This window comes from Engystomops pustulosus, chromosome 10, assembly GCF_040894005.1.
Source record: "Engystomops pustulosus chromosome 10, aEngPut4.maternal, whole genome shotgun sequence".
Lineage (NCBI taxonomy): Eukaryota > Metazoa > Chordata > Amphibia > Anura > Leptodactylidae > Engystomops > Engystomops pustulosus.
This window is the reverse complement of record NC_092420.1, coordinates 75,006,677-75,026,106: the sequence shown is the minus strand read 5'-3', so window position 1 is coordinate 75,026,106 and position 19,430 is coordinate 75,006,677. Positions and strand designations below refer to the sequence as shown.

At 40.9% G+C, this 19,430-nt stretch overlaps 1 protein-coding gene across 8 annotated transcripts in view; it reads right to left on the bottom strand.

Moving 5' to 3' along the window:
- Positions 1-18: 18 nt before the first annotated feature.
- The window catches only part of CACNA1E (calcium voltage-gated channel subunit alpha1 E), a 499,672-nt gene continuing 480,260 nt past the window's right edge, over positions 19-19,430 (bottom strand). For 5 of the 8 annotated variants that reach the window (XM_072129135.1, XM_072129142.1, XM_072129140.1 and 2 more), the window contains 10 exons: positions 18,266-18,362; positions 17,444-17,549; positions 16,495-16,602; positions 12,855-12,955; positions 11,598-11,704; positions 11,408-11,507; positions 6,920-7,048; positions 4,647-4,830; positions 3,911-4,086; positions 19-2,857 (listed from right to left, as the gene is read on the bottom strand). In XM_072129135.1, the coding sequence (XP_071985236.1) occupies positions 2,354-2,857; positions 3,911-4,086; positions 4,647-4,830; positions 6,920-7,048; positions 11,408-11,507; positions 11,598-11,704; positions 12,855-12,955; positions 16,495-16,602; positions 17,444-17,549; positions 18,266-18,362 (1,612 nt within the window). In that variant the 3' untranslated portion in view covers positions 19-2,353. The remainder of the gene's footprint in view (positions 2,858-3,910; positions 4,087-4,646; positions 4,831-6,919; positions 7,049-11,407; positions 11,508-11,597; positions 11,705-12,854; positions 12,956-16,494; positions 16,603-17,443; positions 17,550-18,265; positions 18,363-19,430) is intronic. The other 3 variants (XM_072129136.1, XM_072129137.1, XM_072129138.1) reach the window with 3 other exon arrangements.

Here is a 19,430-nt window from a genome sequence, read left to right as displayed (position 1 = left end):
TAAAGGAAATGACACAACTATTGGAGTAGGTGAATCAGTATTGCCAATAGATTAGGAATGACCAAATTTTATCACCAATATCTGGAACTTTCCAAAAATATACTTCATATTTTTGGATATGTGCAAGACTACTTTGAGGTAAGTCTGCATTTACTCTATTTTGTATGAACAATAAACAGAGGAAGATCCCGGCATCCTTCATATTTCCCTTTCATGTGATCCTAGGCTGTCTTCTCTATGTGCTATAGAAGATCTCCTCACTCTACCGTGTCTAATTGTAAGACAACTGGGAGGAGCAACAGATCAGTAAACCCTTCATTGGTGACTTCTCTCCCGTGAAGGAATAACTGATTAACAGGAGATTTCCATCGTTTTTTCTCTGCAAAACTGTTTATATACGAAACTGTCAAGTCGTGCAGAAAACAATGCTACAGATACAAAACTATGAAGACAACTGTATTTCACATTTGCTGTTGTCATTTATTCCTGGGTGTGATGTCCCTTTAAGAAGAACCTTGCTTGTAAATAACTAGAAGACATTTTGAATTTGCTCAAAACAATAGACAACTAATTAATAAAAAAAATATGTACTCTAAAAAAATGTGAAACGATTACTGAAAAATTGGCATGCTATCTAGATGTTTTTTATCTACCAGTGCACCCAGGGACGGGATGGGGAGGTGAGTTGTAATCATCTAAGTAGAAATAGCTATTGCCTTTGTATAGACACATCCCTTTAAACCCATGGGCTAAATAAAGGGAACCTGTCACCACATTTTCACAAATACAGCTAGTGACAGGTTCCCACATAGCCCTATTAACTTTCTTTTAGCTAAAAACAGTTTCCCTCACACCCCCATAAATCAACTTAATCTTATGTTACATGGCATTAGAGTGGGCATGTCCTGCTTGGCCGCACCCTCCCATCTATACCTCCCCAGGTCTTATACCTCTTCTCAGCATGTCATGTGACCAGGGTGATGTCATCCAAGGACTTTTACCCAGTTACATTTGCAACGTCAGCCCCTTATATGGGGTATGTATCTGATCACATGGAAGTTTCATAGCATTTTTACAGCATGCCTCCGTGGACTTCTACTCCGCCCCATCCTCCAAGGAGGCTGCTGTGATTTCATGTGATCGGTTATATACATAAGATAGGCTGTGCAAATGTAACAGAACCTTAGAGGACATCACCCTGGTCACATGACATGAATTAGGGGGTGGTGGGAACGTGGCACCAAGTAACTAAATATAAGGAGCTACATGACATGAATTGACCAATGATGAAACAGAGCTGTCTCACTCAATGTTCCATAGAGCAGCATGTCTTAGCAGTGAGACCTGTTAATCGTGAACAAGGAGGCAGTGCAATGAAGTAACCACTGAATATGCAGGGCTTTATTGGACTCACTTGGAGTGATTAGACTCACATCAGGTGAGTGGAATATAATTTCACAAACAGATTTTGTAACATTGCAGCCATGGACAGGGATTGGGGCAATGCTTTTTAATCATAGATGTTAATTAAGTATTTATTTGCATGGCGGGTTCTCTTTAAATCCATGCAAAGTGAAGCATGCTAAACTATGAACTAAGATTCTCCCGTGCGTCCACATACAGAATGTTTCCCTTTGATTCCATAATCACCCGGTTGCCAACTACAATAACCTCACATATCTAACCCTTATCACGAGTAGAGGACTTGGATATAAATAAACAAAATATCGATTTCCATGACCAGGGCTTACAGGCTCAGAGAATGCAACCATAACAGAGCCGGAGAATCCTCCCAAACATCTTTGCATATCATTGTTATACAAACATCACACAACTGCATAAGAAATCCTCGAGTAAATTGGTGTGTCCATCAGTAACCACAACTTCATGGCCGTCCTTTCGATAAACCCAACCCCACCTCAGAAAGTATTTTTAACATAGGGTACTCTCATTAAAGGTAGATCACTTTGGCAGACGATCATTTTTTCGTATTTGAAGACCACAGTTCTAGTATTGGCAAACGATTTTCGATCAGAAGTGAACAATCCATAGACAATGTTCTCCACCACCTTCTGACATATTCTAGACCACTCACCTTCACTATGCTATTGACGTCATATCCCTTCCATGCCTCCCCTTTAAACTCTTGCACATGTCTTTATGACAGTTTAATTCTCTTTTGGCACAAGATTTTATGATCCACGCTTCAACCCTTTTTGGCCTGGACATGTGGTTTAGTTAAGGGTATTGGCAGTGAGTGCTGTGGGGCTTCTCTGAAAGAAGCTCAGAGATGTGATGGAGGGGCCATTGAAATAATATCTGCTGTGGCACAGCAAGCATGCCCCAACTTGACTTAACAACGATCATCTTCTTCTGTGTCACTTAATTCACGGGAAGCTATCACAGTTGGTATCCCACCCTTTCTCCTGCGACGGTAGTGACCATTGGGCATCTGCAACCCTTGACGTAATGGGGCAGCAGCAATGGTGTTAGAACGACCTAGACTGGTAGCCACAGCAACCTCAAAAGTGAGTGTGTCCTCAGTTGGGCAGTCTGAGCTTTGCATCTCCTCATGTAGGGCCAAATATGGCTCTGAGATATAGTGCTGAGGAGTTGACTGTGAGCTGTGACGCCCCTGGAGGGAGCAGGAAGACTCGCTCAGGCCTGGTTCACAAGGAAGAGGTGGTGTATTGTCTCCGCCATTAAGGGGAGGTGAGCTGTGTTTCTGTCGGCGGATTAAAGATGAAAAGGAAATGAGAGGTCTTGGGGTTGCAGGCACAGAAGGAAGTTGGCGTCGCCCACGTCTAGGGGTGCTGGTATCAGAAGGAATACAACTTTCATTCAAGGAGTCTAGCATCTAATAGGGAAAAAAAAAATTGTAACTCTACATGAAAATAATTTAATAAATCATTAAAATCAATATATTACAACTGATGCTATAAAAACGTAAGCAAACTATTTACACTAAATGTCATCTAAAAGGAGGAGCTGAGAAGAATGAAAACTAAATATCATTATTAAACCTTTGTTCATTTTTGGTATCAATGGGGGAGGGGCACTTTGATCACAAGCAGTGTCACTTTTCTTCATGGGTTTTATCTGGTACTAAAGTTCATTATAAGAGTGAAGAAATCAGGCGATTCCTTTTTGAGGCTAACTGAGTATATTTGATGGTGAGCTTTCGAGAATACTAGTTCTCTTCGTCAGACAGAGAAACAGAAACAGAAAATTCACAGCATTTTATACACACTAAACAGTGATCATCAAAGGACATTAAAAACTTTAATCCAACAGATTGATAAATACAGGGACATCTTATTTACGACAGGACAGCAATAAACACATTAAAAAACCTGTGAGGTATGACTAGAGAGCCCTGTCTCTTATCTGCTTGTGGCCTCCAGGTCAGAGGTAGGAGGTCACGAAGCTGGCATGAATGTTAAGACCACTTTGTAAGGTGCTGAATCTCCTTATTAATTTATACGCCCATTAACATTCATGCCAACTTCATGACCTTCTATCTCTGACCTGGAAGCCACAAGCAGATAAGAGCCAGGGCTCTCTAGTCATGCCTCACAGGTTATTTAATGTGTTTATTGCTGTCCTGTAGTAAATAAGATGCCCCTATATTTATCAATCTGTTGTTTTAAAGTTTTTTTTAATATCCTTTGATGATCACTGTCTAGTGTGTATCAAATGCTGTGAATTTTCTGTTTCGTGCATAACGTCATGTCTGACAAACAGAACTAGTATTCTCGAAAGCTCACCATCAAATATACTCAGTTAGCCTCAAAAAGTTATCGCCTGATTTCTTCACTCTTCTTCTGCTTTCCATGGCTAACACGGTACAAATCTACACTACTAGCAACTAAAGTTCATTGGCAATTGCACATAGTGCTCTTGTACTTACCTGCATACTGCCATGGTTATGACTAGGGGATAACTGATGATCCCTATGCTCACACGCAGCTTGTGGGTTTCTCTCCTCTGAATTGCACCGTGAAGGATCGGGTGATAAAAGATGCTTCCTTTCCTTAGAACGACCCCTTTCTCTTCCACCTGAACGGTGAGAGTCTAACCGATGACCTGCAAAAGAGAGTGAAATTTCAAAGTCTTTTCTCTTGTACTCTAGAGCCTAAATTCTCAACCTAAGATACATGTTCTGTCTAGCAGTGATTGAGAACTTTAATTGAGAACTTATTAATAGTGATGACCATGCCCATTCAGGTTCGCAGAGTTTGGACGAACTTTGAACAAAAGTTTGGTTTGGTAAAACGAATCAGAGCCAGGGGGTATTGTTCAATCCTACAATGTTTTAATGATCCATGGTTATTGCGCCCAAATTTCCCCTAGGATCAATCCCCATGGCATAATTCAAAGGGTTGTCACCTTGGGTGTCTAAAGAGCCCGTAAATCCTCTTCAAACATCCTTAACAAAAATTACCACAGCTGGCTGATGGGTGAGCCTGAACGCCTAACCTAACTTCTGACCGAAGTCCAGGTCTAGGGACCCTAAGTAGCAATGCCGCTCATACTTCATGTGTATGGAGGAGCCAAAAGAGCTATTGAAGGTTTTCTGCCACGCAGCATCAAAGAGTGACAAATACCTGTGTCTACAACAAAATTTCTATATAATTGAAACCAACCTGTATCTGTATTCATTCGATGAGTGGATAGTCTTAGAGAGGCATGGTAGCTGCGGCGCTGCTGCTTGTACCCACTATCTAGACCACTCCTATCTAAAGTGAAGTCTTCTAGCCAGGAGCTTCGTGCACGCTTGTCCGCTGTTGTGGAGAAGGATCGTCGCATGGAGGTGACATCTGACAAGACCTGCAATGTCAAAGTGAGCCAAAAAAGGAAGAAAATATCTGCCCATAGGACTTCTTACCTGTATATAAGCTCTAAACCCATCTCTTTCATCTTTTGAGTAAAATACCCATATCCAGAGCAGATTTCCTAAAGATATGATTGAAGGGCACCTTCTGGAAGGATATTTTTCAGTATGATCTTGAGTTTACTAATTTAGCAAAGGATTACTAAAAGAGTACAAGAACTCTCTTTGCCCTACTTCATTGCAAAAGTTTGACACGGGTCAGATTGAGGTAGTTCTTTTGTTATACATACAGTATCAGAGGGCTGAAGAAAGTGGTGTGATAAAATGCAGCCCAATGGTTTACCCACAACTGATATTTATTACCGATCCAAGGGATAGGTGTAAATGTCTAATTGCTGGCGGCCCACTAGAGGCCACAACAAGCTGTGGACCAGAAAATCAGGACTCACTCTCGGGTTAGTCCCTGTGGTGGGGTCCTTTTCTGTCAATTGGAATAATTGTTAATTTTGGGAAAAGTTCTTCAAGGATTCCAGCTTAGTAGAGATGAACAAGAAATAGGGGGATAGGGGAGGTCCTATACAAGGCTTAACAATATTTGTACTAGTTGTAACTAATGCACATAGCGATGTAATGTTCACTGAGCCCATATCATTACATGAAGGCTCTTTATATCATGAATACATAGATATTCTGTACATTGCTATATATTACTCAGTGCAGAGCTATATTCTCCTATAGAAACATTGGGACAGATTTTCAAATAACATTAACGATTTTGAATGGACCTGGTAGAAATGATGTAGGCAAAATGTATTGATCCTTTTTAGGGCACTTTTTTCCTTCTTGCTAGTCCAATGGCACAGGAGAGAAAGCCTGTATGGCTTATCATACAGGGCTGTGGCCCAAGTAGGCCCCATGACATCGACATTTTTGTTCAAAAATTGGTTAAAATTTGTTAAAGAAGCAGCACCAATTTTTCATCTGCTTCAATGTGAATTACTGTGATAAGATGTCTTACTGCCTAAATTTGAAAGGCCTTGCCAGAATAAAATTTTTAGGCCAGTCCTCAGGATAGGCCATTACTAATTGATCGGGGGAACAACAACCAACTCCCACACAGATAAGATGTTAGGCACGATTTAAACATAAGGACATGTAGTTGGAAGTAGTTTATGGTGTTGACCAATATAGACAAGATGTTTCGGTTCCGTGTTCCCAAGCACTGTACAGCCAATGGATATAGGGGTCAGGAGTGGTTTTTCTTAACCCCAAATGACCAGCATGTTTGAGTCAGTTTCAATAAATCTGCCCTGTTGTTTCTAGATGAGAATACCTCCAAACTGCAATGCGTAAATTAAAATTCCACAATTTATATCAAACCAACTCTATAAGAAATACCTTTGAGTGCCTACTCATTAATTAAGGGTCATAATGAGATAGATTTCTCTGGGTTCAGTATTATAGCTTTGTACAATATTAGTTATTAATGTAGTAATGTGCATTAGATCTAAGGGGACAAATGAAAGTAAAATAATTTGCCCCTTTATTAAACATAAAAATAAATTATCAAAATATTTTAAAAAATACCCAATAGATTAAAGTTATAATTAAAGGGGAATTACTGAAAATAAAATGTATGAACATATTACTTTAGACAACAGCATCAGCATCTGCAGGCCAAAATGTTTCGCCAATCCTTTTTGGCGGTAGTAGTTCCCCACTAATTATAAAATGTAAAATAAATGAAATGGTCAAGTGACCAAACAATAGAACCGTCTCCTTAAAAATGAAGAAAACAAACTCAGAGAAACAAACAGAAGAACAAAACAACAGAAACAAGCAAAGCAAACCCCTTCAAAACAAATGAAATGATAGTTGATTAATTGAACAAAAGAGCAGATAGACAAACAGGAAAAGCAACAGAACGTGTGGCCTATAATGTCGGTCAGGGCAGGAATCGTGGTGGGAAGTTCTTGATTTGTTGTTCGTTAATAGATCAGATATTGAATGTGAATGTGTAACTAGTAAAGGAGAATGGAGAAACAGATGTGATTGATCATCGAGGGATTGTGCTGATGTATTTACCTGGGGGTTTTCTGCCAGACGTGGCATGGAAGAAGCTCTCACAGACGCTGGGCGTTCCAGCATCTCCACTGGGATGTAGCTGCCTCGGCTAGGGAGCTGCTCCCTGCTAAACTTTCTAACCTCTGGCTCCTGGAAATAAAGATACAGCCAGCTCGTGGGACCAGCTTTCCATTGCACATATTGTTCCGTCACCTGGTAGCACAATGATTTTCCTTCTGGTAGACAGCCACCCACTCCAGGGTCAGTGCCAGATATTCCATTATACAAGTCACTAGCTAATACAGCCTGCGGCACATTGTTACTGTATGCACCAAGAGCATTTAAGAAGCAGGAACAAGTTATAAATACGTTTCAATTCTAATTGTCCACTGCAGTGAGCTGGAGAAAGCTCGCGACTATTGTCCACCTTCATTCTATAATTGGAAACAGAGTTCTACATCACATCGGGAATAAATCTGGAAGCTGGTTCAAAAATATAGTGTTTTGATATATTGTTATAATGTTAGGTTTTTGTTATTTTTATGTTTGATATATATACAGTAATGCCGACCACACTGATCCGCTGCTTCCTTTTGACACACAGGAAATGGCAACTCATCCAATTAGAGGGCATTTCCTGTGTTGGAACGGCTAGAAAGTCAAGACCAGTAGAGTATGATCGCTCCTGATATCTTATACTACCTTGGCCAATTAAAAAAAAAATTGACAGCCGGACAACCTCTTTATAGACTATTATTAAAAATTTTTACAAAGGAAAAACTTTTTGGAGTAAATAACACTACAAGCTCCTGGGAGCTCTTGGTCATTAGAACCAGCCCTTCTGCAACCATAGAGCTTTCTTATACTTTACTGAATACCGCAATGTCTGCATGAATGTCTACCACTCCGAAGGGTTTTTACCTGTGTAATTGCCTTTTTTCCGGTCTCAAGTAAAGAGAAAAAGAAAGCTCTATGGTTGCAGCCTTGGCTATATATGAAAAAAAAACTCTGTATAGGCCAGTTTACTGAGTATTCGGTTTTCTAATATAGTATGTGTAACTGACATTGTACCTTTATGTTCACAATAATGTTGGTGTAACAGGTCAAATTATGGGTGTGGAACTTCTCTTGTTTGTAACTTCTACTTTTATTATTCTAGTACAGAGCTGCTTTCATAATTTTGAAAACTTAGGTTCTGGGCATTCTTTGCCGCTTCATCATTGTTGTGGTGATCTGTATTCTGGGAAATGTCATCTTTATAACAGATATTGTACGATAATGTGATGGTGAAAAAGCTTGCTGTCCTACGGAGTATCCAGAGCTCAGATAAGCGTTGTCTCATGAGAAGGTTAGATACTCAGTGCACTTACAGGCTACTCAACTTTTTACGTAGATTTGATCAAGTCATTCTCTGTACTCTCAATATGTTAAATAGACCGTAACAAGGTATTTACAGGTGGACATAAAGCTCTATGACTATAATACAGGGAAATTCTCCAATATGCATTGTAAAGTTAATTGTTCTGTTTGTAAGAAGATTCCCTGAATTTGGGAGCTCGGGGGCCCTTTCCGATTGGTTTTAATCTTTGGTAGAGCCAAAAAACTGCCACAGAAGTATACTATTATTATTGACCTAAATTTGCATTTAGTATGGTGGACCGATGTGTTGGGTTCTCCACATGGTAATGCCTTTAGTTCAAACCTGGCATCAGCTCCTCAGAGCTGGAAATCTTTACTAGAAGTTCCTAAACATTTGGGTTTTAAAATCATAATTTCATAAATTAGTTATAAATCTAGGGACATTGAGTAAGAGTTCTTCTACGGAGACTTTGCCAATTAAGGTCACCTTGCAGGCATGTGGAGACTTATAGCCATTGATGCTCCTCGTGGGGATTTTGGGGAAATTTGCAACTACATTTTCAAGGAAGGAACAAGAAAAACAACGCATGTAAGGCAGCCCCTTACCATCAAGCATAACTTTCTGGAAGCTTAATGACATGATGTTAGATTACAGTCAAACCTATGTGGAATAGATATATTTGGCTTTTTTTTATTATTAAATAGTTTGCGAAACATAGAAACACATGTCATAACTTAGACATATCCATCTCTTGTTTTTCAACACATACTCACTTCACCACTCTGATATTATAATTTTTTAAAGTCAGTAACATTCATAAGTATCATATCTTATCCCTTTCTAAACCAACATTCCCTCAAGAGAGATACAAGAAAAAAAAAAAAAAAGAAAAAAAGTGGCTTTGATCCCACATTATGTCCTTACTAGGCTTCCTGAAAATCATGCTTGATAGTAAGGGAGCTACCTTACAAGGTAGCAAAATAGGCATGGTTTTCCTTGTCCCATTCAGGAGAACGTATTTTCATATTTCTAGTAAATAAATCTAGTCAATTTTTACAAAAAATGTAAAGTTTGGATTTCCTTTTATAATTATTTTTCTATGTTTGGTATTCAGAAATGCAATGGGAATGGTCCTTGTGCCCTGTAGATAAAACGGTTCTTGGTGGGTATGGAGGCACTCAACAATGCTTGAGACTTAAAGACACACAGTGCAATGACACTGCAACAGGGACACAGCATAGCGCTCTTACCCCAAGTGTGGACAAAGCTATACACTGCAGTGACCAGGCAGAATCAATGAGCTGACAACATGTTTTACATTGAGAGACTTAGTATTCTTCCATTCTTGTTGCAGACAGGATGACATCAATGTACCAGGTGATAACATACTAGTGATAAAACATCTGGCACCAAACACACTGACGTACTGCAGATTGGTGAATGAATACATCTCATGGTATTTCAATGTGGCAAGTCTGTCATCATTTTTTAACACGATACAAAACAAGACATCCCACATATAAGCCAAGTCCTTTGTAATCGGTCACAACAACTGTAAGGTTCAAAATACTGCACCTTATACATTGGGATACAAGAAGAATTTACCGTAACTAGTAAAAAAGAAAATTTGAAATGAGGTTTGACTAAAAATTTCCTATAATTTTCTTTCAGGTGTCTCCTTGGTAACAGACTACAGATGTACCCAGTGTAGTCTGATCCTGCAGTCACTGTCTATTGTCACATGATAAAATACCTTCTTGGTTGGAATTACTTTTAGACAGATAGAATGACTATGGCTTTAGGATCAGTCTACACACAAGGTCTGGTAGCCATGTATGTACTTAGTAGGTGATTTTTCATATCTGTATCTAAGTCACCATTGCAAACTCCATCACATTTGGTGTAAAAATATTGCTGTGTGCAGCACACATTTTATGGGTGAATTAACAGGTGCTATGATAGTTCATGATGGAGTCCTTTTTAAAGGGGGTGTCCACTAAAGACATGTTAAACCCTTTCCACATTATAGGGGCTAACTTGCTGATCAGTGGGAGAATCAGTGAGGGACCCCATGGATCATGAGAACAGGGGGCTGTTGTACTGCAGATGAATAGAGCAGCCAGTCGTGCGTGCACCCTGCTGCTCTGCTCATTTCTATGGCACCATGCTCAGCTATCTTTTGGGGTGCAATGGGGGTACAAAAGACCATGATTCATGGGGATCCAGAAGTGTCTGAGCTTAAATTGTTATAATTGCCCATGGAAACCAATCAGAACTCAGCTTTAATTTTATAAACAGCTGTGGGAAAATGAAAACTGAGCTCTGATTGGTTGCCATGAGCATCTAAAACAGTTCTGCTCTGAAACACTTCTGATAAATCTCCCCCCATTCTTTACCATCCCTTTTTGTAATATTAGCCCATGTCCTGTGCACTTTTAGTCTATCCCTATGTATTAGCCCCAAGTTATCCCCTATTGGAAACCCTCTGCAATGGCTGTTTCTCTTCAAATTACCAGGTAAGGCTACACGCAAGCGAACATATGGGGGACGTATAAATACGTCCAACGTATATATGTCCCCCATACACTTCTATGGCCCCATGGTGCCGTACAGGAGCGGTAGCGGTAGCCTGTAGAAAGATAGGATATGTCCTATCTTTCAACGGAATACGGGGCCGTGCGCCAAATATTCCTATGGAGGGGGTGAGCGGCGCTCTACCCCTCCTCCTCTCCTTTGGCACTTCTACGGTACAGCGGGCAATGGCAGTGTGCATGTAGCCTAAATAATGAAGGGATTGGAACGTCCAACTTCCTGCCCCTGAATGTTTGATAATCCATCAATATGATCATCAGAGAAGACACATATTTCTATATCTATGCAGGGGATTTGGAGCTTTACATAAGAAAAAACTATTTTTAAGCTATTTAAAGAAATAAAAGAACACAATGTTCAACGCTGGGCAGCCGTGCATAGAGAGAACATCTAATGTGTCTTCTGTGCGCCCAATACTTAATAAATACACAATGACAGTGACAGCACCCAATCTATAAGAGCAGAGAACGTCCTGAAATGTGTCAGTTCCTCCTTAATGCATCGAATGAAACGCAACGATAATGGCCTATTTAAGCTCTTCTAAAAGCTGTTTTTACCAGAGACAGCTGCTCTTCAAAGTCTTCATCGTCCCTGTCCAGACAAGGTGGTTGAAAGATTTCTTCAGGGGACAAGGGACTGAGTGATGGGAAGGCATCCCTGAAAAGACAGGCCGCATCGTTCACCTAATCCTCCTTTGTCGCAACGTCCACCATTACTACGTCATATAGAGCTACACAACCAACTCACAGGCCTGACAGGGTGTCCTGCTGCAGGTACGGTAAGGCTTTGGCATTGGATAATATCTCCTCGGGTAAGGACGAAGCTTCCATCCTCTGAAACATTGGAGCGTTTTTCTGTTGAAGAAGTAAATATGCAGATTAGTCAAAGATAAGGGAATCCATCGAGACCTGATATATAGGGTAATAAGGGGAACAATTTAGAACCTGAAAATAAGTCATTAGAAAAGATAATGAAGATTCTTAATAAGGATGCACCAATTCCATAATTAATCTTCCTAATTTGTTGTTTTCTTGTGATATAGAACAACATTTTTTAAGGGGATATCTCAATTAGACAACCACTATAAATGGCATATGGCATAAGAAGGTCATATTGGGGCGCACGGCTCAGGATCTGAGCTGAGGTGCAGTACTTTGAAATGGCCACTACACAGTGGACCGGCCTCCTACTTTTGGCTTTGTATAATGTATAGCTCATCTGATCGTGGGGAATACCATATATAGCGGACTACCCTTGGAGTCTATTGGGTTGGGTATTTAAAAAAAAACCTTTAGAGGGTAAGTATAAGACCCTAGTAGGGTCACCCATTTCATACTTACCCTGTTAAGGTTTTCGTTCACCCCTGGGAGCCACAGGTTAGGTGAACCATGGGGAAGCAAGACTTGGGACCACCTGTCTTACAGCTGATGGAGGGGGCAGTGCACGGACGGCACACCCCGTCCATGATAACCACTCCAATATCGGAGGTTGGAGAGGCGTGATATTTGTGATATACTTCGCTTTTACATATGGTGCTTTCTTCTCCTGCAGTGAGCAGTATATCTGAAAGTCCATACACCTCAGAAAGATAAGGACCAGAGGCTAAGGATTAACTCCTTGCCTGCCTAGAGAATATTTCACTTTATGATTCCGCTCTCAAAAAATGATTTTATATACAGTCACTGGAGAGTCTGGTGTCGTGTCAGAAACTTTAACAGTTTCCTTTAGTTGAACTATTTCAGTGATAGTCAAGTTATTTCGGTATTTTTTTCTGCTAGACAAGACAACCCCTTTAATATCTTTTCCCTATATGCTATAAAGCTGCTTTGGATAAAGAGCATTACTGTGTGCTTTTTTTCATGCACACTATAATGTATAGATGACACATGGCACATCAGGCATTCCATATACAGTCATTACTTGGGTCTCCACATGCATTTTAGTAGTTCTGCTGTTATACAGACGTCACGCTGGTTTTCCAGGGACCTGGTTATAGGTTCTCACCTGTTCCTCCAGCTGTTGTCTCTGTTTCTTCGCTTTACTCTGCTTATAATAATCCATGATCATCATAGCAGCATAAATCTTGCCCACAGTAAGGTCAGTGGCTGCAGGAAAGGAGAAAAGAGCTTGTCAATGACAGATGCAAATTCATGATTATGATGCCTGTAAATAGGATTCCCTGGGCAGCGGGTTATGTGGTGCAAGATGTTATTTGGCCTTTTATAAGGTCATAAAAGTGCAGAAAATGCATTATAAGTCAGTGCTGGAATTAAATACAATGAAAACAGACTGTTGTGGCCTTTAAAGGGGTTGTCAAGGAATTCATTTAGATATGTTCTCAGGATAGGTCATCGATATCTGGTCAGTGGGCGGCCAGCTATGTACCAATTACTTGCATAAGCACAGAACATAATCCTGGAAAGAGTTGGCTCCATGGTCGGTGTCATGATGGGAAGCGGTAACTTTTTCCTACTGAAGTTGTGGCTGCAGTTACAACATCCGGCCACTCTACTGAGGCCAACTATCTCCATGCTTTGTGACTATGCTCATTCAAACAGTTGATAGGAGCAGCAGTTGGGTATTGATAATCTATATAAATTCATGAACAACCCCTTTTACGTTGGACATACGGGAGGGCCGGAGACTACAAAATCAGCCAACATATTACTCCACACCCTGAATTCAACTTTATACAACCCCACAACTGTCACATATCACAGTGCAGCCCAAAATACCACTTCAGAAACCCAATCAAATTATGATATGCTTCACAAAATACTAACATAGAAAGGCACAAAATACCATCCCACAAATGTCATATCACAATGCAGGTAACAAAACAGGTAACAGGTAACCCTCCTAAGGTGTCAGACTGGTCGGGGGGAAAAGGCCAAATTTAAAGACAAGAATAACTGGCCTGCAGGGCAAATCGGAAAAACAAATCTTTCAGAAAGATGTGGGAACCTTGGATTTTATTCATTTAAATAGATTTTTTTATGTGGTGTAGCCTTTATGGGTTGCTTTTGTAGAGTGGATATTTGGGATGCTTAGTAGATGCCATCTTATGAGAAATGAAAAACAATATTTTCATACTCGAGGTTGGATGAGGTCCTCCATATTGGGTTAGTGGTGCTTGGAGTATCTACCACCAAGATCATGGTTGACTGTATTGATCCCTCCTTTGCATTCACTCCTGGATTTCTTTACCCCCTATACTCCTTCCATACCCTCTCCCCCTGTGCCCCTTTCAGCTTTCTGGGCTAATTCCTCAGATTTCACAGTCACATATTACAAATCAAGTGTCTCTATGTATTTCGTACATTGATTGTTATCTTGGACATTCTTAGTTTTTACAAATCTGCAAAGCTTTTTGTTTATTCAAATAAAAACTCTCCTCCCCAACCATATTTCAATGCATCTTAAAGGGAACCTATCATCAAGAACTGGCACAATAAACCTGACTCCTCCCCCACTGCAGACGTTGCAACTTAAAAATGCCTCCTCCCGCAACTAAAATTGTTCCCCAAGATTCTCCTTTGTCTATGTTGGCTCCGCCCATCGGCGCTTCGTTATGTCCATTGCAGGGTGCATGAAATGGCAACAAGAACTGCAGTTGTCTGCACAGTGCTCACTGCTAAATGCAGTGAAAGGGACATCATTCTGGTAAGGACAGAGTGACGACTACCTGTCTGTTAAGGCTAATTTTTGAAGAGACAACAAGATGTCAATCAAAAGAAGGAGGCGGAGCTCACTGGCAGCCTGGAGTAAACATAACTCTTCTATTCAGAATCTGACTCTTCCATACATTAAAACAACATAGCTCTGCTTAATATCACCCTACCATAAATAACAAGTACAGCACAAAATATCCCGAGAGAAGCGGAGACTTTTCTGTCACATGATGTTGATGGCATGAAAGATTGGACATGCTGAATTTCACTTCTCTCCATTGAGAACACATGTCGATTAAGTTAACTGCTCCTTTAAATTCTGAAACCCGAAATACTTAAGTAAATTGATATCAAATCTATCAGATTTTTGGGTTTTCTCTTGTTCCACTAAAAGCTCAGTGTCTTTTGTTCCCAAATTGGTACTTTATTTTCTGTTAAAACCTGAGGTTCTACATAAATTAGATTCTTTTATGAATTGTTATTTCAATGACTTCTCATAAAAGCAAAAATCTGGCACGAACAGCCAAACTTATCAGGTTCTTTGCCTCTTAAGTGATTTTTCACGTATCTTGCTGTCAGTCTGACACAGCAGGCAAACAAGTGAAGGTGAAGAGAGCCTCAACTAATTTCACACTGAATTAATACACGCTGCGCTTCAAATCACAGTACATAGAATTAGACAGAGCCGGTGAGGCTGAGGAGACGTACAATTCCACAGTCCCCACCATCCAAGAGGCTTTCACTGTGATATCAAATGTATTTCCTACACCACTTACGCTTAGCAGGATAAGGAACAGTTTAACACCTACTCTTAAAGGTAATCTTCAAGTTTTAGTCAATACTGTCTCTACTATGAAACCAGCTCCTAGTGTAGGTTGTGCATTCATAGGGAGATAGACCACCATTGTAGATGTCTTAAGACTTCCAAATGGTCAAACAGGTCATTGGCCATTGCTAGTCCAGCAATGTGAAGGTGAAGTCCTCTAGCCACCAGTCATGGACCGTTTCATCCCTTTCATCCTGTCTTCTACATTTGTCCTGCTCCCCTACTACGTATATATGGTCAGGTCCTTACATTGATGAAGTTAAACCATAATATGGGTTAGTATTAAGGATTTTTTTATTTGAAGTGACCGTGAACCTACATCTCCAAAATCTTCCGTTCCAATATGACCTGGCAAAGGGACACAGCTCAAGATTTCTTGTTCTTGGAAGAACTTTTCTGGATGTTCTTGTAAAACCTTAGGCCCCTTCCTTTCCCACCATGTGCTCTATACATATTGGGGCAGATTTACTTATCCGGTCCATTCGCAATCCAGCGGCGCGTTCTCGGGTCCGGCCGGGATTTATTAAGGTAGTTCCTCCGCCGTCCACCAGATGTCGCTGTTGCGCTGAAGAGCATCGGAACGCACTGGAATACACCGAGCCGGGCTGAGTGAAGGTAAGTGCAATTTTCACAACACATTTTTTTTTTTAAAAATGCGGCGGTTTTTCCGAATCCGTTGGGTTTTTGTTCGGCCACACCCCCCGATTTCCGTTGGGTGCATGCCAGCGCCGATGCGCCACAATCCGATCGCGTGCGCCAAAATCCCAGGGCAATTCAGGGGAAATCGGCGCAAATCGGAAAACGCGAATCGGGCCCTTAGTAAATGACCCCCATTGTCTCCTTATTCCTCAGGAACCTTAAAGAATCCTCTTATTGAGCGTTTCACTAGGGAAATGTATATGCATCATCTCTGATCTTAGGAATTTCAGACCATGGACAGTTTTTGAGAATTTCAACTTTTTCACATTTTCAATTTCCATAAGAGTCTCCAATCTAATCATCTAACGTCTTCCTATATTGCATCTCACATATCAGGGTCTAGATGCAACCTAAAGAAATCTTTAAAGAGAACCTGCCACCTGTTTTTTTTTCATGCAATATTATTACTTATAATTTATTTTCTAGTATACAAATGTGAAAGTCTTACATTTTGGCATTGGTACAAGCAGATCCAACATCCTTTGAGATAGGTTTGGCCAAATGGCAAGTATTTCCTTCTGCAGTTCTGAATCCAGTTGTTGTCTGTCAGCTCCACCTGGAAGGACAAGAATGAAAACAACACGTAAGGAATGGAAACATAAACACCAGATTTGGGGTAAAACCTTATGATTGCAAAGGGCACACTGAACTCCTAAGCCTCTACTGAGCAGAGATTTTACACAGTCTATTAGAAGGTATATTGAATATATTCCCATAAAACTATATATATGCTCTTACTCTATCACATGCTGTTAATAAGACACTTTATGCAATCTGCTCAACACTTCCTGCTGTATAACATGCTGACAAGTATATACAATCTGTTCAGCTCCTCCTGCTCTATAACATTCTGCCTGATGCTAGGACACTATGTACAATGTGCTCAGCACCTCATGCTGTATAAATTGCTGCCAGCAAACAAGACATTACAAACAATCTGCTTAGCTACTATGCTAATATGTTGCCTGTAAGTACAGTAATTAATAATAATTCCTTTATTTATATAGCGCACACAGATTACGCAGCACTACACAGAGTTTGCCAAATCAGTCCCTGTCCCCAATTCGGCTCACAATCTAATCAACCTACAAGTATGTTTAGGAGTGCGGGAGGAAACTGGAGGACCCAGAGGAAACCCACGCAAACAGAGAACATACAAACTATTTGCAGATGTTTACCCTGGTACTTGAACCCAGTTCCCCAACGCTGCAAGGCTGTAATGCTAACCACTAAGCCACCATGCTGCCCATTCTTTTCAGCTCCTCATGCTACATCATAACGAGCTGCCTGCATATAGGACATTATCTGTAACTCGCTTATCATCTCCTGCTACATATCGATCTGCCTGCAGACATGAAAATATGTATAACCTGCCCTTCTCCTTTTGAACATCTCACCTTTGGCTATTTTGATATCCAGTGCAGTCCGGATGAGAGCCATGAGCGTGGAGCTGAAATGCACCGTCATATCCTCTGTCACCGGCATATTCATCAGGACCAATCTCTGTACAAAAACACCGGGCGCCCAAGATATGGGAGATCGACAAGGGGACCCAAAGCAGACAAGCACACATAGGCACATAATCACTACACCATACACAGAACAAGGATGAAGACATCACTCCCCAAACTTCCCTCCATATCCCCAGCTCCACCCTACACCTGAGTATCTAGAAAAGGTAACCCAGGAAAAGGAGCATGCAGAGCCTAACCTGACTCATATCCAGAAAAGGGTGGCGGTACTGCTGGACAGCACACACAAGGCACAGGGTTGACTGTCCAGAACCAGCTCTGTCCAGAACAGGATTGTTTCCCTAGCAATCAAACTGTGGACCAGCATGGGTGCTGAGCCCAAGTGTATGTGTGGGTGATTGACTAGGAAGGAATAGCTTTAGGTTGAATTAATTCATGAACCCAAAACTAGAGTTCTAGACCATAGAACATTAGAATTCGAACATTAGAACATCGGTCTAACTAGACCATACACATTAGATGAATGGCAGACAAATCCAAAACTGACTGACCATCTAATGTGGATGGTGGTGACCTAAAGACAGTCATTGGGGGGAGAGTAACAATCATAGGGAGCTTGTAATAATACATCAAGTATAAAACAAGGAACACATGGAATACAAAGTGAAATCCCAAGGCATATGATGCGAAAAGTTTTCTTACTTCACAACCTCAGATTGTTCAAATTATAATAAGGGTGACCTCTACCTTATACGCCACTTTATTGGGACATCTCTTTCCGAGGCCTAACGGCGGTGACATGAGAGTCAGCATTTCATACATCTCTGTATAATGGATACGGCCACTGGTTATGGACAGGAGGAGCCAGAGAAGGAGGAAGGGAGTGAAGTGAGAACAATGGAGCAAGCAATGAAGGGACAAAGAAAAACCAAGGAAGCAAAAAAAAAAAAAACCCCAAACCAACAAGAAAAGAAAAAACAAACAGAAAAACACATAAGAAACAGAAAAGAAAGAGGGAAACAGAAGAGAAGACGGAGGGGTTATTAAATGCCTTTACCCCAGGAGCTGATTTAGGCGGGTTATACCGCACTCATACCCTTATTTAGACATTTTCCACCCTCGACCCAATTCGTCTCTTCTGTTTTTGTTGTTTTGAGAGTTACTACTTTTCTATTGCAATGATATTGCAAGCGTGTCAGATACTCGTCTCCAGGCTCAGCCTCAGAAAACAGCTTGTCGTATTCCAGCCGTCTCCCCAATATTCACAGCCACTGAGCTGAGAACATTGGGGGGAGCCGTGTATCCCATCTGGGGATCATTTAACTGGACCAGAGGGAAATAGATTGGAAAGTAGGGAACCCGCAGTTGCTTCCTCCTGGCATGCACCAGTGCAAAGCATGCTCCCGAATGTGTAGAAGGAAAGCTTTCATGCATTTTCCTAAAAGTTCCTTCTGCTCATGCTACATTGCAGATTGAAGAGTCAACCAGCTGCCCCACAACACTAGTTACCCTGGCCCTCTGGGTAATGGGAATATTTGAGATGATATATTTTTACATTTATATATAAATGTATAGTTGTATGGTTTTATAGTAATGGTTATTGCCAATTTTATACATATTACGTCTAGAGCTGAATCTTCTTCAATTTTGACTGTTACATCAAACTTAGGATCTCAAACGCTTCACAGCTGATTATTACAAAGATCTTGAGTCCCAGGGACTAGCTTGGGTGCAGCTGCTGATTTTGTGGGATTGTCAGGGAGTGGTGTCGCTTATTAAACCTGGAGGCAGCAGCCCGAGGTCCCTTGCATGGTGCAGTAGTGGAGCGGTGGAGGGGAAGGGACAGTTAGGTGAAGGGAAAGGTGGGAAGGTAAAGGTAAGCTATGCCCTTGCTGAGTGGAAAGGGCTGAGA